This window comes from Gastrolobium bilobum, unplaced genomic scaffold (genome assembly GCF_033153095.1).
Source record: "Gastrolobium bilobum isolate Gb01-03AN ecotype WA unplaced genomic scaffold, APGP_CSIRO_Gbil_v1 utg7663, whole genome shotgun sequence".
NCBI lineage: Eukaryota > Viridiplantae > Streptophyta > Magnoliopsida > Fabales > Fabaceae > Gastrolobium > Gastrolobium bilobum.
Window position 1 is genome coordinate 1 of NW_026897517.1, and position 20,441 is coordinate 20,441.

Consider the following 20,441-nt stretch of genomic DNA (forward strand, 5'->3'; position numbering starts at 1 on the left):
CAAAAGTTAGCTCAAAAGGTGACAAGTGCCCAAGGCCTTATAACCCACATTAGTTGCACATACAACCAATGTGGACTACAGAATCAACACGCCCCTCACAAGAGCCCTTTGGGCTCTGAAGCGTGGATTATGCACAGGCCCAATTTTTGGTTTACCTTTTGTGCTTTTTTGTTTTAATTCCACTTTAAAGTGAGGGACGGTGAGGCTTGATACCATGTAGAATCTTTCGGAGAGTATCCCAAGGTTCTTTACATGGTATCAGAGCTTTAGTGACCATAAATTCACGAGATCGATCCTCACGGCCCCCCACTTTAAAGTGGAAGCACAAAAAAGGTAAACCAAAGATTGAGCCTGTTGCATAATCCACGCTTCAAGCCAAGAGGGCTCTTGCGTGAGGGGGCATGTTGAGATATATAGTCCCACATTGGTTGAAGAGCAACTAATGTGGAGTTTATAAGGCCTTGAGCACTCCCACCCTTTGAGCTAGCTTTTGGGGTGGTGTATTCCAAGGTTCTTTACATAATATTCTGCAAATCAGCTCCATTGTCAATTTAAATTGTAATCATAGTCTGGTCTGAACTCCCGTTTATTGTTTTTCAGTTATCCTCTGAATGATGCTGCAGAGACTGTTTGTGAAATTGGATCGTCAATTGGACGATCTATGGGAGGAACAAGTGGGATAATGTATTATGCCATTCATATGTCTTCCATAAACCATACTATTTATGCTGTCTGATTATCTTCACTTTCACACTTGCTTATATACATATTTTCAGATATACAATTTTTTGTAAGGCAGCATATACACAGCTGAAAAAAATCTCCCACTCTGGTGTCACACCGAAACAATGTGAGAATATTCTCCTAATTGAGCAACAATTTATTTTATATATATATTTATTAATTTTTCTTATTTATTATTTATTTTGCCTTAGTATGTTCTTGCTTTTATATTGTTCATTGACTGCCAATTCCAACTAGTTGGGAATTAAAGATGATATTGATGTTTGTTGTAAATATTAGGCCTTTTATTATTATTATTATTATTATTTGTTGTATTGGGCCAAGCCCATTAGGTCAAGAATTAGGGTTTTTGGTCTCTATAAATAGAGACCTCTTTGTATCATATTAATACACAATTCTATAATATATTAGAATACCCTTTTTCAAGTTGGTATCAGAGCTCTCGATCCAGAGGGCTCTGCTTCCGCGCCTACGAAACCTTTCTATTCTTTTTTACGTCTCTCGCTGCCATCAGCCGCCACCGGAATTTTTTTTTCGGGGACCTCTTGGACCGAGAAGACCATTGCTTCACTGTTCCTCTTTCTTTTTCTTGTCTATTACACAACCAGAAACAAACGTTCACAGAATCAACGTACAGAACCACCGTACAGAACCTGTTCATCGTGATTGGAACCTTTTTCCGGTGGATTCTTCACTCCGAACAGCCACAGAAACCATCGCGCTCGCCGGACGACCTTCGCCTGAAAAACCCAGCACCATCGGAGGTCAGACGCGCCTCCACGCGCCGCCCTTGTCTCTGCGCGTGAATCCCACGCGCCGCCAGCTTCACCGGCGCGTGACAGCGCGTGACGGTGGTTCTCGGCCGCGGACCACCACGGTTCTGATCGTCTCTCCAAGCCGGTTCTGGATCTGTGCTCTCTACTTTGATCGGACATCGTTCGGTATTTTTTTCAGAATTTCTTGGCTTCTTGGAGTTTGTTCTTTCACCAATTTCTTGCCTCCGACCAGATCTGACGTTGTTTGGTATTTGTTCCGGTCACTGTGTTACTGTTTCGGCCGCTGTGTTACTGTTCCGGTCAGATCTGACGTTGTTTAGTATTTGTTTGTGATTTTGTGGCTTCTTGGAGCTTTTCTTTGACTATTTGTTGTGCAGTATGGCCTCTTCTCAAAGGAGTTCTTTTTCAAAATTTTATGATAGTACCTCTTCTAGACCTAAGAGAAATGATCGATGGTGTTCTTATTGTAAAAGAACAGGTCATATCAAGGATTTATGCTTTCGCCTTTATGGAAAGCAAACTGTCTTAGAAAAGATGGCAAGGATGCGTGGTCAAGCGCATTTTACTTCTTCTGAAATAACCCCTGCACCTAATGAGACCCAATCTGCATTTCGTCCAGATGAGTTGGAACGACTCCGAACCATTCTTGATTATCTGAGTAAGCCATCTGATACTAGTGCTTTGGCTATGACTGGTATGAGCTCCAAAACTCATTCTTTCATTTCTTCATGTAATGATTTTAAACATTCTTGGGTTGTTGATTCTGGTGCTACTGATCATATGGCTTGTTGTGCTGACTCCTTTATTTCTTATCATCCTACCATTGGAACTCATACAATATCCATAGCTGATGGCTCACATACATCAGTTGCGGGTTCTGGTGACATAAACTTACAGCAGTCCTTACATCTTAAGGATGTTCTTCATGTTCCTAAACTCTCCACAAATCTTCTTTCTATTCACAAAATTACAAAAGATTTGAATTGTACTGTAACCTTCTTCCCTACCCATTGTGTTTTTCAGGATCTCGCCACAGGGAAGACGATTGGTAGTGCTAAAGAGCAAGGTGGGCTGTACTATCTGGTGTCACAATCTCCCGCAAATAAAGTAATAGATCACACATTCATGTCTCATGGTCAATCAACTGCTGATTCTTTAATTTGGCTGCATCATAAGCGTTTGGGTCATCCTCCATTTAGTTTACTCAAATCTTTATTCCCGTCATTGTTTTTGTCTAAGTCTGTTGAGTCTTTTCATTGTGATGTTTGTGAATTTGCTAAGCATCATCGTGTGTCTTTTCCTTCTAGTATTACTAAGAGTGTTGAATCTTTTGATCTTATTCATTCTGATGTTTGGGGTCCTTCTAAGGTCCCTCATTCTTCTGGAAATAAATGGTTTGTTTCTTTTATTGATGATTACACTCGTGTCACTTGGGTTTACTTAATGCGTGAAAAGTCTGAGGTACCACAACTGTTCTTTCAATTTTATAAAATGATTGAGACTCAATTTTGTAAAAATATCAAAAGACTAAGGACAGATAATGGTACTGAATATGTCAATCACTCTTTTTCCCAATTTATACAAAATCACGGTATGATTCATGAACTTACTTGTGTAGACACCCCTCAACAAAATGGGGTTGCTGAAAGGAAAAATCGTCACCTTCTTGAAGTTGCTCGTGCCTTACTGTTTCAAACACATGTACCCAAATGCTATTGGGGAGATGCCATTCTTACTGCAGCGTTCTTAATCAATCGTCTACCCACTCGGGTTCTCGATCATGTAAGTCCTATTCACTCCATGACTTCTTTTTTTCCTTCTGTTCCAACTTTGCAAAGTCTTCCTCCTCGAGTGTTTGGGTGTGTTGTCTTTGTTCATATTCATAAACAGCATCGCAGTAAGTTGGATCCTAGGGCTCTTAAATGTGTCTTCCTTGGTTATGCTCCTGATAAGAAGGGCTACAAGTGCTATCACCCTGGAAGTCGGAAATTTTTTGTTTCTATGGATGTTACATTTCAGGAATCTGAGTCCTTTTTCCAAGGTCCTCATCTTCAGGGGGAGAATAATTCACCAGAAAACTCATCACCTTCCTTCTTTGAATCTTCAGTGTCTACTTCTTCACCTGTGTCAGTGTCTCTTCCTCTTGTTCCTGTTCCTAATGTGTCTATGTCTGATCCTCCTATGACTGATACATCAAATACACCAGAGATACGGAAGATTGTAACACCTGAATTGGTATATCAAAGAAGGAAACAGCCCACATTGCCTCAACAGCAACCTCAATCGTCTGAACCACTGGTAAGTCCTGAATCTCATATTTCTGATCATGATGTTAATACGTCTGATGACTTACCCATTACTACTGTTTCTGATGACTTACCCATTACTACTGCTTCAGATGATTTACCCATTGCTTTAAGAAAAGGAAAAAGATCTTGTTCCAAGAAAACTTGTTCTTCCTGTCCCTCTTGTACTCAATACCCTATCTCCCATTTTGTTTCCTCTGCTAATCTTTCTGTGCAGCACAAAAGCTTTGTTTCAGCACTAGATTCTACTTCAATCCCAAAATCAGTACATGAAGCTTTGAAAGATGGGAATTGGGCTCAAGCCATGCAAGAGGAGATGAATGCGTTGGAGAAAAATAAAACATGGGAGGTTATTGATAGACCCAACGGAAAGAAAGCAGTAGGGTGCAGATGGGTTTATGCCCTGAAATATAATTCTGATGGCACTCTTGAGAGATACAAGGCTCGATTAGTCGCCAAAGGTTACACTCAAACCTATGGCATTGATTATGAAGAAACCTTTGCTCCAGTTGCAAAGATGAATACAGTGAGAATCTTGTTGTCCCTTGCTGCCCATTACAATTGGGATATAAATCAATTTGATGTGAAAAATGCTTTCCTCAATGGTGAGTTAGAAGAAGAAGTCTACATGGAAATCCCGCCTGGATTTGATTCTGTGAAGGGGGAAAATAAAGTTTGTCGATTAAAAAAGGCCTTGTATGGATTGAAACAGTCACCTCGTGCTTGGTTTGGAAGGTTTACTAAGGTTATGATGACCTTAGGATATAGACAGAGTCAAGGAGATCACACTCTTTTCTTCAAGCACTCCCAAAATGGGAAGCTTACTGTGCTCCTTGTATATGTTGATGATATTATTATCACAGGTGATGATTTTGTGGAGAGACAGATTCTGCAGACACGACTTGCCTCTGAGTTCGAAGTCAAAGACCTTGGGAAACTAAGATATTTCCTAGGGATAGAAGTAGCTCATTCAAGCAAAGGAATTTTTATCAGTCAGAGGAAATATGTTTTGGATCTTCTCAAAGAAGCAGGGAAGCTCGGGTGTAAGCCCTCTAATACTCCTATTGAGCAGAATCACAAGATAGGCTTTGAAAGAGGAGAGTCCTCCAGTTGATAAAGGACAATATCAACGGCTAGTTGGAAAATTGATATATCTGGCCCATACTAGGCCAGACCTAGCTTATGCTGTTAGTGTTGTTAGTCAGTTTATGCACGATCCAAAGGAGAAACACATGCAGGCAGTAGAGAGAATTCTTCAGTATCTTAAAGCTACTCCTGGTAAAGGATTGTTATTCCGACGTGATGGTAATCTCTCTTTAGAAGTCTACACTGATGCTGATTATGCTGGATCCGTGACTGACCGTCGTTCTACCACTGGTTATTGCATGTTTCTTTGCGGTAACTTGGTGACATGGAGAAGTAAGAAACAAGATGTGGTTGCCAGATCAAGTGCAGAAGCTGAATTTCGAGCTATGGCTCAAGGCATTTGTGAGTTACTGTGGCTGAAAATTGTACTTGATGATCTCAAAATAAAATGTGAGGGACCTATGAAGCTGCTATGTGATAATAAGTCCGCTATTTGTATAGCTCATAATCCAGTTCAACATGATCGGACTAAACATATTGAGGTCGACCGCCATTTCATCAAAGAGAAACTTGATAGCGGGTTGATTACCACTCCATACATTCCCACTGGGCGTCAATTAGCTGATCTATTGACAAAGGGACTTCCTTCAGATAGATTTCAAGAACTTACTAGCAAGCTGGGAATGATAAATATCTATTCCTCAGCTTGAGGGGGAGTGTTGTAAATATTAGGCCTTTTATTATTATTATTATTATTATTTGTTGTATTGGGCCAAGCCCATTAGGTCAAGAATTAGGGTTTTTGGTCTCTATAAATAGAGACCTCTTTATATCATATTAATACACAATTCTATAATATATTAGAATACCCTTTTTCAAGTATGTTGATGTCTCTTGTCTTGGTAGAATTGTCCTTCCCTCATTGTTTCTTTTGATTCAGGGGCTGAAGCACTTGCAGCTTCCATTGCTGCTGTTAGTAAATACGGGGGTGCTAGTGCTGGTTATAGGACATTGCTGGATGCCCTTATTCCAGCATTGTCTGTTCTTCAAGAGGTATCAACTATCAACAATATCTGTCCATTGCGCTTATTTATTAACATGGCCTTAGACTGTTACTTTTCTTTGGCTGGACAGAGATTAAATTCTGGTGATGATCCTTCCACTGCTTTTGTTCTCTCCTCTGAAGCTGCATTAGCTGGAGCTGAGTCAACCAAGAACATGCAAGCACAGGTGACAATCTCATTATTGATTCTTTGCTGTGGTCTTGTAGGGTTCTTTTTAATTTGGGTTGACTTTGTTTGATGTAGCAAAGATTATAATGTTGACTTTAAGTGGGAGAACTTTTGTCATTTACATCTTCCTTATCATCAAGAGTTTAAGTTTGATCCTTAAATTACACTTCCTGTGAGGAATGCAAATATCTCCTTTGTATCACTGTCACCAGTGGATTTCTTCTTTTTGCATTAGCCATGGATACCCAAGGCTGGACGACATTGAACTTGTATATATATCATTCTCAGCATTTTTTAAACTTCGGTTGTGCAGCTGTGTTTACAATGTGCAACCCATATGCATTGACAATCGTTTATAACTTACCCTACTTTGGTACTAGTATGTGGAATAGGAGTTCATTTTCGGTACAAAAGGAGTACCTACTCCTTTGCCAAAAAGGGAAAAATATGAAATATAGGTGGAAATAATCATAAAGGTGAGGATAGTGTAAAAGTCTTACTTTTTACCATATTTGGTAAATGATGTACCAAGTACTCGGTACAACTTGAGCACTGAAAATATTTCCGTGGAATAGAGAGCATGGTGGTCAAAATCGTGTGTAAGATTGTAGGATTGCACACTTCTACTAGTTTTGCTAGCTGCTACAATCCCAATCACACCCAAAAACATGATTTGTTGTGACTTGTGAGTGTCTGGGATAGCTTTGATTGATCATGGGATCATTGGGAATGGACGAACTCTAGTCACCTATTTCTGAAAAATAAAACCCTGAGCCCGCCCGAAATCTTAAGACCCCAAGCCCTACCAACTCTTCTATCATTCATTTACCCTTCCCTACTACCTGTTTGCACTCCTTAAGCTTCGATCTATGGTGGCTAACGGCTGTGCCTTGTGGGTGATGGTTAAGAAAGAGAAGCTGGGTGGTGGGTTGGGCTTAGAGAGAGGGTGGGTGGTGGATTCCTGTTTCTGCTTTGATGTGCTTCTGCTTCTGGTAGGGATGGTGTTTGGTTGCTTGCTTGTTTGAATTGGCTTGTGTTCTCTGTTTTGTTGTATGATCCAACGATTTTCAGACTCTGTTTTCTTTTAGTGTTTTAGTTTAATGTCTTATATTAAATTTGTCTATTATATATTAAGTTGTAACTTTAACTTGTGATCTTCTTATGCATTTGTAATTAGAGTTTAATTAAATGTTAGTTGTAATTTTAAGTTTATTTTTCTTAGGTGTTGTTGATGTTGATGTTGATATTATTAATAATATTTTTAATATACATATATATGTGTGTACATATAATTTATATTTAAGCAGGATCTTGTGATCCATGTTACAATCTCATGTTTTGTGTGTTTCATTTTCTCTTCCGATGCTAGGTATGATCTCAATTCTGACTCTAGGAGACCAGTGGTCTATCATGATTTAGTAACAAACATATTCTCCTCAATACACTATCATATGTAGCATTTCATTTGCATGTTATCTGCATCCTTAACGAACAAAAACACACTCATTACATAATGTTGTGCTGAAGTTACAGCCATAACTTTATTTTGTTCATTTGGTTCACTTCAACATTCTGAAGCCATAACAATTTTCTCTTCATTGAATCCATCTCTTTTTTTCTCAATTGTTTCAAATTATTGAGAAAATCAGGCATATTTTATAATTAGAATACTGTGAGGGGATAACTTATGTGAGTCGGGAAATAAAATAGTAGATGATAATTCTTATATATTGCATAGGCTGAATGTGAGTGCTGGGGGGGGGGGGGGGGGGGGGGGGGGGGGGTAGAGGATGATCCAATTGGTGAGATTAGGTTAGAAGTTGATGTTAATTAATGCAAGTCAATCTCATGTTATCTGCCTTTTACTTACAGTTTACATGTAGAGACCCTCTTCTGGGTCAAGGCTGTTTTGCTTGACAACTAATTGACTGCCAAAAGATGAATTACATACAAAAACTGGAAGGATAAGCATACTATATACTGATTTAATAAATTGTACAGATATGTTACGAAGTAAATGACTTTGCTTGGGATAGCCTTCTTCCCATTGCGCTATTGTTTTATCTTTAGTTATATTAGTTGATTATGACCTGTGCTTAAGTCAACCCAGTTTCATGCCTGCTATGAATTCCTGACTTGCCATGTTTGACAAGGAGGGCTAAAATACAGTGATTTCTTATTTTGAGAAGCTCATTTTGAATAGCAATAACATTATGGCTTTTAAACATTTCAACCTAAGGATTCATGCTAATTATTATGCACTCAACTAGTGGAATCGAAGTCCTGAGTGGGATTGAAAATGCAGGAGTTGTTCCATAACATCACTTCCATGTTTTTATTCATTGTTTTGTCATGGTTAATGGATCTGATGAGGTAGCGTATGCAGGCTGGGCGTTCAACTTATGTATCTGGTGATATTCTTTCATCAGTTCCTGACCCTGGTGCAATGGCTGCGGCCTCATGGTACAGAGCTGCAGCCTTAGTTGTCAAGGAAAAAAGCAAGAGTTAAGCTATGCATATATCTTTTCACAGTCTCTTCTTTTTGTGCAGATTTAGCCACGTTCTGTTCTTGATTTTGTACTCCTGTAGCTATTAGATTTTCCACTCACGCATTTTCGATTGCCAATCACTTTTATATAAACCAAATTTTTTAGTTGTTGTAAATTTAAGAATGAATGACTAAAATAACAGTAATATCTCATCTCAATGTGAACTTATGATTGTAACGTCAATGTTTCGTGTTTGATTTTTATCAGTTTAATACTTTGCGCAAGGCCATGAACTATAATCTATACAGCTTATCTGCTGCAGCTGTTGTGTTCTAACGTCATTCGTGCAATTCTCCTTTATGATCTGGCATCTAAGTGAATACGTAATATTGCTCTATTGATGCCAGTTCAATTGCGATAATAATATCTAAATAGGGTCGCGGTGGAATATAATGTTTTCTTGTTTACCCTTAAGTTTGAGAACAAAATTAAACTGTTTGGTCTGTTCTTCGTTGGAAGGTTCTGGATTTAAAGGAATTTGAGGAAACATTCGAAGCGACTGATAACAAGTAGAATTAACCTTAGTTTTTCCTCTGGCTTAAAACAACGTTTTGTCAGTTTACGTGACCCGTGTCTGAAATAGACAGACACCCTCGTGGATTTGGTTAAATGCGGCCAGCAACCAAGTGCTAATAATGTTTTCGGATTCAGGTCGGTGTACACCACTACTTTAATTTGTTCTCAAATTACAGTCATCTTGTATTAAAAAATAAAATAATATAAAATTATCTTATATGGGCTTTAAAAAAAGTTAAGGCGCTATTGTCTTTTTCTATTTGAACTGAAATAAAAATTAAAAACTGAAAATATTAGTACACGAAGAAGTTGGTCATCAATTCAACCATGCATAAACAATCGTTAAAACCAGTTAAATCCATACCTAGGGTGGGCGTCGGCAAACTGGTTGCATAGCTTCACTTTTTTTACGACAACTCATTTTCTTGATACAACCAAGCGCGTAAATCAACTAATAAAGGATTGTTTCAATTTAACATGAGAATGCAATTGTATTAAAATTTGGAGAACTTTGCTATTTATGTGGTTTTATCGTAGTAATCGAATAATCGAAGAACCGTTGGGTAATATAAAAAAAAAAAAAAAAAAAAACTCTTTATTTTTGCGCTTCTAAACTTGTAAACAACTGAAAAAGATGTGCAATAATGACTAGAGGAGGAGACTAATAATGGTACAAAAGTAAAACTTGAAGACTATCAATAGACTGTGGAAATCAACTTGAAAATAGAAAACAGCTAGCTAGCCTATTGCTCGAGACTAAGGAACTCAATAGGTTGTGGACGTGTCATTGTGTTGCGTTGGAGTTTCTTTTCTTGTTTCTCAGAATAATTTTCACCTTTCTTTCCCAAGTGTTTAACGGGTTGTGTTATTAAATCGCGTAGCTTCAACATGTAATGACAAGGTTTTATCAGAGAGACACGAGGAGTGCTGACCGTACGTGATGATTTAGAAGTGGACGTGAATGATAATGTTCAATTAACTTCTAATGAGTTCGTCTAATGATGCAAAATATATGGTTGCAATTGTTCTTTTATCATATAATATAAATTTATTAAAATCATAAAAATTAATGGTGGCATCACTTGTCCGCCCTATCCAATTCAATTGTCATATAGCTTCCACCAGCTGCAGAGAACAGTGCTTTGGTGATATTAAAAAATATGTAAAAAAGAAGGTTAATAATCGATATCATTCTTCTAAAGTAAAAAATAAGAATGTCCTTTTATTATTAGCAATATTCTATGAAAGGACTGGAACAGATTCAGTAAATTTGCATAGAACTGCATGCAGTGCTTTCAAAGTTTCAACAAAAGTAATATCAGCGTGACAGATACGTCCTTTTCTGGTCAATGTGGCCATTCGAGATGTTAATGAATTGTGAAATCGTGCATGTGTTACTATTTAGCCTTCCGTCTCCCCCCAGGCCAGCTGAATAAGACATGCCCTGCAAAGAATCTATTGTCTTATCATAGTGTCGTGTCTTTAAACATGTGCATGCGTCCCGAAAACTTCTTGTTTTCATTGATTTTATATAGGGACCATTCTCAATCTATCACTCTTCCTAACGCAAAGAAACAATTATTCTCCCGAAAGTTTAAACCATTAAACGAAGGTATATATATAAATTTGAACTTGACGAGTGAATAATGTACCAATTCACCTATATATCCTCTTGTTTTAATAAAAGAATGGGGCGGTAAAAAAACATATTCTAATTCACTTAATCAATGCGAGGCTCTCACATCTTATCAATAACCAATTTTTTCAAAAGTTTAAGTTTTCAGAGGAAGAAGGCAAATAAATGATTTTTATATTTATATTTCTAACACTTAAAAAATATATATATAGAAAGAGAAAATGTTGATTGTATTTGAGATGGAAGGTCGAGATCGAATTTGATCTTCTCTCCGTAATGGTGGCACTGGCAGCTAAAATAAACAAGGGATTGAAAAGAAAAGCCACCGATTTTGTCGTCAAAGAAGGAATAGTTTTCATTAATCATTAGTAAAACAAGTTTAAGTACAATTTAACCATTAGTAATGAAAGTTAGCTATAGAAAGTGCATATATATATATATACATGCCCTCAACATATCTTGTAGTTAGGTTGCAACTCACGAGTGAAAGTGTTGTCTTTTGTTCTGTCCTTAATTGGAATGGTAGCACCTGAGTACCGGCGTGGTTTCACCAAAACCGTGGTCTTGTATCGGGGGGTTCTCCGTGCTGTTGAGATATATAATCCCATATTGGTTGTATGTGCAACTAATGTGGAGTTTATAAGGCCTTGGGCACTCCCACCCTTTGAGCTAGCTTTTGGGGTGGTGTATCCCAAGGTTCTTTACATGGTATCAGAGTCTCGCCGCCCCCCACTTTCTCTTGTGGCGTTTCTTAGCACAGGTAGGCGGGGCCTGTTGCATTTGTCCACTCTTCAAGCCCAATGGGCTCTTGTGTGAGGGGGCGTGTTGAGATATATAGTCTCACATTGGTTGTATGTGCAACTAATGTGGCCTTTATAAGGCCTTGGGCACTCCCACCCTTTGAGTTAGCTTTTGGGGGTGGTGTATCCCAAGGTTCTTTACATGTGCTTAAATTTCATCTTTCATTGACAGTACTTGATTGCTTTCTATACAGACAATGCGCAAAAGCAAGATCATCTGAAGTTACACATGGGTTGACAGTGCAAGTTGGAAGAGTGGAGGAAAAGGACATAAATAACTATTTGAGTTCTTTTTGGATTTGCGTACAAACGAAGGTAAAAATTGCGTCCATAAGGGTCAGTGGTCCTACAACGTCTGCATAACTCTCATTAGATTTTAGGGTGGGTGGTGAAACATTCCACTGGTTAAAAATAGACTAATTAAGAACTATATAAGACACATGAATTCTTCGGTGTCTATAAATTTTTGGTTGAGATATAGTGTTGAACTCTCAGATATTGTTGTTCTTGCCGAGTATAAAATGGGGTAATTTTCTTTAAGTATTGATTGGACCGAATAGAAAACCGGTTCTCGATTTTCCCAATCCAATGTTGAAATAGATGGCTACTAACAAGAAATTGTATCTGAAATACGAAAATATTTTTAGTATTAAGGATACAGATGTACCAACTATTCAGGATATCCTTTATCAAATATAGAAAAAAGAAATATATTTATATTATTTTTACTTTTATAGTTATTTCCTTCTATATATATCCCTATTTTTTCCTTCTTTGGTAAAGATATAGCTAGCTATTTCTGTTGTACAGAAAATTTGCTCCCGAAATACATTATACATTTTCATATATTAATATATATATATGATCAGTAACTCTTTCTATGAAATTAAAGCCCGAAGTCAAAAGAAACAACACCTTTGTGGTCAATAGCTACATCACTTTGCCACCATTTTTATGTTAGAAAATAAAGGCAGACTTCATCTATTCATGCTGAGCACGAATATTGAGTGTTATACAAAAAGTCCTTCTAAGAATTGATTGGGCTGGAAAAGAATATTTGTCACCCAGATGTGATGTCCTTCTCTTTTACAGGTTTAGAGGTTACCCTAATGGCACCTATATGTGTTGAGGCCAGAGCATAGGGTATCTCCACCAGGGGAGTTCTTTTATGATGTGGAAATGCCATCTCGCAAGGTTACAAGTGAGGTATGAACTTAGACAATATATGAGTGAGGTGGGTAAACGTGCTACTTCTATAGATTGAATTCATTAGTCTTAACATAGTATATATGACAGCCTTCTTTATTAAATGTTGAGAAGTGAGAACCTAGCTTAATCCTCATGATCTCGTTCTCTTCACGTACAATTCAATTAAATTACTACAATAATAAAAATTCAAAAGATGTATAGCGTCCGTTCTTGTAGTACAAATAATTCGAGATGTTTGTATTCATGAACTTTCCATAACAAGTGCAACTAAGTTTCAGAATAAGTTATATACGACATATGCGCCTAAATGACAGCTTTTAAACTCAAATGGTAAAGAAAACTAAAGGATGTCTTCTCTCTTCTGTTTTTATAGCAATAGATACATTTTCACGGTATATTGAGAAGTTTTATGACAAAATTAATCCACTAATTGCATCCAAAATTTTATCCAAGTATGAGTACCTTAGTGCCTTCGTTTTGGTGGTAATTATAATAACTAGTATTATTTCTCATAAGCATATGTAATTAATTTTCGTTAATAATTTATGTTACCATCGATCAAGGTTCTTTGTATATCAATCACACTCATAAAAACCTCTTCTCTTTTTCCCTGAAAATGAAACTCAATAAGGCGTTTGGTTAAAGTAGGAGAGAAGATATTGCTATATAACATATCCTCCAAATACTGTAGATTAATTTGTAATTTGCCGACTTGCGGAGCAACTAAAAGATAAGTTATCACTTAAATATGTGTGTGTGTGTGTGTGTGTGTGTGTTAATCAACATTTTTATCTTTTTAGTTAATTGTTATGTGAATAATTTTTATTTTTTATTTTTGGAGATATATTATATATTTGAATAATTTAAAAAAAAATGAAAGGAAAGAAGTTATCCTGATATGCAATAAGAATAAATTACAAGCAAGCGTGCGAAGAGAAAATTAAGGAAGAGATATAATTAAGCATATATATATATATGATCATATGATAATATGATATGATATGATATAATTTTTACTGAGTGAGAGAGGAGATATTGCCAGTAGAAGCAGAAGAAGAGGAGGAAGAGTTCTTATGGTTATGCATCCAAACTTTGAAGACTTGCCTACTCACCCCAATGCCACGGCAGAACCTCTCAATCTCATCATCCAGATCCTTCCTTTGAAGCTTCCAACCAATCTTCTCTGCAAAAGCAAGCATCTTCTCCTTCTGATCTGTTGTGAACTTTGATCTGAACCGCTTCTTCCCGTTCTTATCATCTGACTCAACCTGCTGATGAACCCCCCTCATCATCCCTTCATCACCTCCTTCGTACTCCATCATTTCACGGTTGTTACTGTAGTTCATCACCCCTCTCCCACCCGTAGTCACCGCCGGGTACTTCACTTTCCGGTGGAAGTTGCGGTGGCACCCACACGCAGCGCATTGTAGGCTTCCCGCTGACATCTCCTCCACCGTAAACTCGCCACACCCGTCGGTGGCGTAGCTCCCCAGGCTGGCTGCATGGTTTCTCAAGCACTCTTTATATGCACAATTGTAGTTCTCTGATCCTCCTTCCATTTTCCTTTTTTCTTTTTTCTTCTCTCTCACTCTCTCTTTCTCTCTTTCTTTGTGTCTCTTGTGTATTAATTGCATAGGTTTATTAACTATATAACGAAACCATGAGCTTTGCAATGACTACAATAGTCATAGTTGGATAGGATATTTACAGTGTCCCCCGTTCTATGACACGCTAGATAGCTAGCTACCATTCTACAATATTACACAACTTGGATTCCAACTATATATATATATATAGTTCGCTTTTTTGGAGATAAGTTATCTGCAGTAAGTCTAATACGACGTCGTTTTGGGATAGAAATTATAGTATTTTTGTAATTTTAATTTGTTTCAGGGTTATAATAGTCTTCATATTTATAATTTTTTAAAATTTTAATATTAAAACGACGTCGTTTTGAGAATAAATATATATATAACTTATCTGGATTGATTGCATAAACATTTTTTTCATATATATATATCCGCAGTATTATCTTCTATCTCCGTAACTTACATACATACCTACTACGTACTAATTACAAGTAAACCCAGAAAACAAAAAACAAGAAACTAAAAAAAATAGCATGAAAGTTAAGATAATGTTTTGTAGACAACAGTTGTATAAAGGAGCTGGAGTTATAGAATTTATACAAAACTTTAAAAAATGCATTGATTAATCCAGTTTAATTACAACTATATATTCTATTATATTTTTTAATTAATCATTATATAATTGGGGCTATGCTAATGCTACGTGTTAAAAGAGATATTATATAAAATTATTGATGAGACCTTCATTTACCAACATAATATTTAATATGAGATGATTGTTTATCATAATATCAGAGCTTCACGAGCTTACCAATTTGATCTTTAGTGTCCTATTTCATTGGGCTTGTACAATATTCATGTTTTAAATCAAAAAAAAAAAACTCTTGCAAGAGATATTATATAAAATGATGTTTACTTACAAGCTTAAAACAGCATGTGTTTGGAAAATGAAAAGGGGTGTTTGACTGTTTGTGATGTAATGCTGGGTTGAGTTGAGTTGTATCCACATGAGAATGAGATGAACATGAGCGGTTAAATGTTGATGGGAAGAGCAGTAAAATGGATTGGAGGCCCTGCAAGGGACATGCGCGTCCATCCAAGGAAATGAGGAAATTGGTTCAGAGCAAGCGGGACCCTCAACAGTATGGGCTTTGTCCAATAATTCACTTTGGAATGCAGAAAACAAAGTCTTCGGGAATTTCATAATTTTTTGTATACAGAGTACAGACAGACCCCCTTTTTTTGTACTTTAGTACTATCTCATAAAACCTACCGTGTATCTCGCTTCTACCAAAATAACATAAATGCATATTATGCGAGATTCTCCTTAACTCTTCCACTCCTCTCTTATTATTTAGTTTTTTTAATTGCATAAACTAGCTTAAGGATCAAGGGCTCCCAAGATCTATAGTTATTTTCAATTTATTTCATGAAACAATCTGAGGGAAAAGGAAAAAAAGAGAGAGAAGAAGAAATACATCTTCATCTTAAATTTGAACTATTTCTATTAAATAAAGTACAAAAAATTATTTACTCCTAGTATTTAATTTAGAGAAAAAAATCAAGAGAAATATGATGGAGATCAATCACAGATTGACTTAGCCGTAGTTGCATGGGCTTTGATTGAGGCGGTAGAGGGAGTGAGCTGTATAAGAATGGTGTGAACATAAACAATTGAGAAATGTTCAATAAGTGAAATAATCAGTGGGAGCGAAATTGAGAGGGCAAAAGATGAATTCACTTGATGTGTCGGAAAATAATAATGCTTCAGTGTCTTTTGGGAAGCATTTTGCTTTGCTTCCTTTTCTCCACTCAGTGTCCAGTCACTGTACTATGTGACCCTTCCTACAGTGTACCCTAACACCCACAAAGCGTGACAGCACTTTAGGTGTAATGCCTTGCTCTGTTTGGCTTTTTTGGTTAAGGCTGCAACCAAAACATGAGTGGTCTATCTGCTTATTATTATATATTGCATTTACTTCTGTTTTTAGTTCAATTCTTTGGTTTTCCTTGATTTTTGACCGCTTTAATGCAAAATAATGAAATATATCGTCGCTTTAATTTCTTTGGTAAATTATGCATTTATTTAATGTGAGTGAAACGTGTACGAAAGTGTGCACGTTTGAGTTATGCAAAAATCAATGTTATGCGCGTCTTGAAAGCACGACATGTAACATACAATTTTGGATTTTGACACAAGTCACATATGGAGTGATTCGCGACTTAAATGTGCACAGTTTGTGTTTTACTCTCATTAGATGGATAAATAATTTGACAAAAAAATTAAATCGATAATTTTTATTTTTTATTTTTACAACAAGTGTCAAAAGGCCATTTTCAACGAAGTTGATGATATGATTTTATTTGGGATGATGCACCCGAGTTGATTGATTTGGATTGAGCTCAAATTTGGATAGCCAACTGAAATGGGCTTTTGAGCAAGACTCGTCACGTTGCCATGGGCATCAACAATTTTGAGCCTTTTATAGTTTATTCCATAATTTAGGGTTTTTCAATAATTATTAATTATTTTCCTTTTGTTATTCTTAGATTACGTTAGAGTGTGCTTAAATTGTACGTTATCTCATTTGATTGCGCATGATTATAGTCATTTACCTTTTTTACTTAACCTAGTAATTTACGTGAGTTCAAAGGCTCACGTCAACAAGAAGTTGAGTATGGCCAACATTGTTGAGAATATTAACCTTGAGTTTGATGATGATTTGACATGTATAATGCTGAAAAACTAATAATTCATATCCGCATTATAAATGATGAACCCCAAGGGAAAGTTTGTTAGGATGAATCTGCTGAAGCTCCCGGTGCCATGAAAAGATTGATGTGTCAAGGACTATAAGCAACCACTTGATTGAAGTCCAGTGTGCTCTACTGGATGAATTGTGTGTTGTCAATTCTTTTGATGGTGTTCTTAAATCACTTACAGACATTTGTCTATTCTTTGCGATACCAAGACTTATCGAGAGCATTTACATGTCATGGTACCAACCGAAACGATATTGTACCAATGATGAAAATGGACTTGATTTTGGCATAACGCTTGCTCATTCATCAATATATGGAACTCCATATCATGAAAGCATGATGTCTCCAAGTTATTTGTTGCGCACAATTCTACATCTGTGTCCCACTATTGATGAACAATATTCACATTATATTGGTGGGATGACTTTTTTTATACATTGCATCTCGTACATATAGTTATCCTCTTCTGATAGTTGCACCTTCTTAATTTATATGCATTTTGCCCTTTTAAAGCCGATCCATGCGTAAAATAATATTTTCAGAATTTGAGACGGAATGACAATTCGTCACAAATTACCAAAAGAATTCTATCGCAAATGTCCTCGCAAACCATATCTGGATTATTCCTCGCAATAATAATCGTGAATGGCGACGGATACAACGTTATCACTGTCGTAAGTTAAGCTTCCCACGTTTGCGACAACGTATGTCGTAGTAAAAAATTCCATCACAGTATGTCGTCGCAAATATAGCCTTTTTGCAACTAAATTTAATTTCATCGCAAAATGCGACAGACTCTGCGATGAAATTTTGGCAACGAAAATTTAGATAACTTTCCAACACAATTTCTCCACATTCGCGATATCTGTGATGACTTTGTTGTCGTCGCAAAAGCCCGTCATAATTGTAGCATTTTCTAGTAGTGTAATATGTGGTTTATAAAGAAAGGAAAAAGCCTCCTGAAATTGGTTAGGATTTTATTTTAGGTTTAATGTTCCTACTTTTGCTGAAAAAAAAGTTTTTTTATCATCATAAAAGGAAAAATAGAAAAAAAAATTCCCTTTTATTTTTGGTATTAAGTGAGACTTCCTTCTTTATCATGAAATGATCTAATGGTACTCATCCCGATTAGCTTGCTCTTTGTTGCGAATTTCAATCACTAATTCACTATTACCGCTTAAGTTGGATAATCGATTAAGAGATTTGAATGAAATTTGAATTCAAAATTAAAAAAAAAAAAGATAAATTAAATTTTGAATTACTTAACAATCAATAAATTCAATTAGAGGTTCAAGTTCCTCCAATCTCTCCTTTATGTTATGATTTAAAACCTTAATTAATCGCCCTTTTTATATTGCCCGTGAATCCCCCTAAATTAGTTAAAACTCAATCTCTTGGTATTCTAACCCTTTACTTCCTTAAGAGAATCATAATTCCTTTATGTTTCTCAAAAGGATTTAAGCATTAATATCAAGAATCATAAAAATGTCATATGGCACAATTCATATGTCTATTCCTAGAGTTATACAAATTAATGGTGAATGAGTCAAACCAAATTCATATACTAACATCCCTATTGTGATGTATGAATCCTAATTCAATCTACAAGAACAACTCATAGAAGACATTAGGTAAAGACACATTCATTCAATATAAAAAGGAAAAATTATATTAAAATTAATTCATAAACACAAGATTCAATTGAGTTCCATGTAGACCTAACTACAAAGAAAAACTAGCCTAACATAGTAGAATCAAGAAATCAAGAAGGCTCGATGAATCTTCAAGGTTTCCAGCGTAATCTTGAACCTGACTCGTCTTCGGCTCTTAAAAGCATGAAAGACTCGCTTCTACGATGAAAACTACGCCTCCAGTGTCAAGTGTTCTGAGTTTTGTAATGCCCAGCTGCTTCAAGAATCAATGATTATCCCCACATACTAACACGAGATTTTTCAGTGTACTTTTTTCTCACTCGCACACTTCCTAGAAAAACTTCTCAGTAGGTCACCCATCCCAGAATTGCTTCAAGTCAAGCACACTTAACTATGGAATTTTTTCATTATGGGCTACCGAAAAAATAGATGCATCTTGCTAGTATAGGTAGTACCAATTAATTCTTATAAGCTATCTAAAACTGTGCAGTCTCATACCTGCACAATCTTTGGAATCTCTCTCTTTCAGTTGTCGATTCGATTCATTTATATAACCCTCGGCTGGAAGCCTATCAAGAGTCGCTCCTTGTTCGTGCCCTTTCGCACCGGCGATCATTCTCAACCCTCGTCAGCGCCCGGGAAGTTACATGCCCACCAGCTTCCTTCTGGTTCGCCCTCGAACCACACCGTACTGGAAAAAATACTTGCTCTGATACCACTTGTAACGTCCAACTGCTTCAAGACTCAATGACTATCCCAACATACTAACATGAGACTTTTTAGTATGCTTTTTTCTCACTCGCACACTTTCTAAGAAAACTTTTCAGGAGGTCACCCATCCCAGAATTGCTCTAAGTCAAGCATGCTTAACTACAGAGTTCTTTCTTTCTGGGCTACCGAAAAGTAGATGCATCTTGTTAGTATAGGTAGTACCAATTAATTCTTATAAGCTATCCCAAACTGTGCAGTCTCATACTTGCACAGTCTTTGGAATCCCTCTCTTTCAGGTGTCGATTTGATTCATTTATGTAACCTCGGCTGGAAGCATGTCAGGAGCCACTCCTTGTCTATGCCCTTTTACACCGGCGATCACTCCCCACCCTCGTCAGCGCTTGGGATGTTACAAGTTTCCTCTGAAAATTGGATTAAATATGTTTAGGAACCCTAAATTTGGGTGAAAATCGCGTAATGGGGCTTAGTTGGGTCATAATCGGGCGTTAAAACAAGCTGGAGCTCGTTACAACGCACTATTTTGATAACAAAAATATGGTTTCGTATTTTGTCCACAACTTGAGCTATACTAGTCCAATTGATGTGATACTGGTCTCGTTGGAAAGAAAAAAGAGAGATCTACAACTTCTATGAAGAACATGAGATTCAAATCCATCATATTGGATACTAAAAAATGGTCGGAAGAAAGATATAGGAAGATTTTCACTAAATGATTACTCCTCATTTATCGCTTTAAGTCCTTGAAGCTTAGTTATTGCTCCAATACTCAATTCAACTCAATTGTACTACAAAACAAGCAAAAATTATTTACATAAGTAATAATTCAATCTCCATGTTTTTTAACCTGTTAA

The 20,441-nt window shown here is 36.6% G+C and overlaps 2 protein-coding genes across 2 annotated transcripts; one reads left to right on the forward strand and one right to left on the reverse strand.

Moving 5' to 3' along the window:
* Positions 1–600: 600 nt before the first annotated feature.
* LOC133307600 (putative 3,4-dihydroxy-2-butanone kinase) lies at positions 601–8,865 on the forward strand (the record flags this gene model as incomplete). The annotated part of the gene is made up of 5 exons (XM_061508140.1): positions 601–684; positions 777–850; positions 5,853–5,965; positions 6,047–6,142; positions 8,531–8,865. Coding segments are annotated over 5 exons (490 nt in total), but the record flags the coding sequence as incomplete, so codon positions are not given.
* A 5,002-nt stretch (positions 8,866–13,867) lies between these two features.
* On the reverse strand, positions 13,868–14,413 carry LOC133307606 (zinc-finger homeodomain protein 5-like). The gene has a single exon (XM_061508146.1). It carries the CDS (start codon positions 14,411–14,413, stop codon positions 13,868–13,870), a length of 546 nt encoding a protein of 181 aa, XP_061364130.1.
* Positions 14,414–20,441: the final 6,028 nt, after the last annotated feature.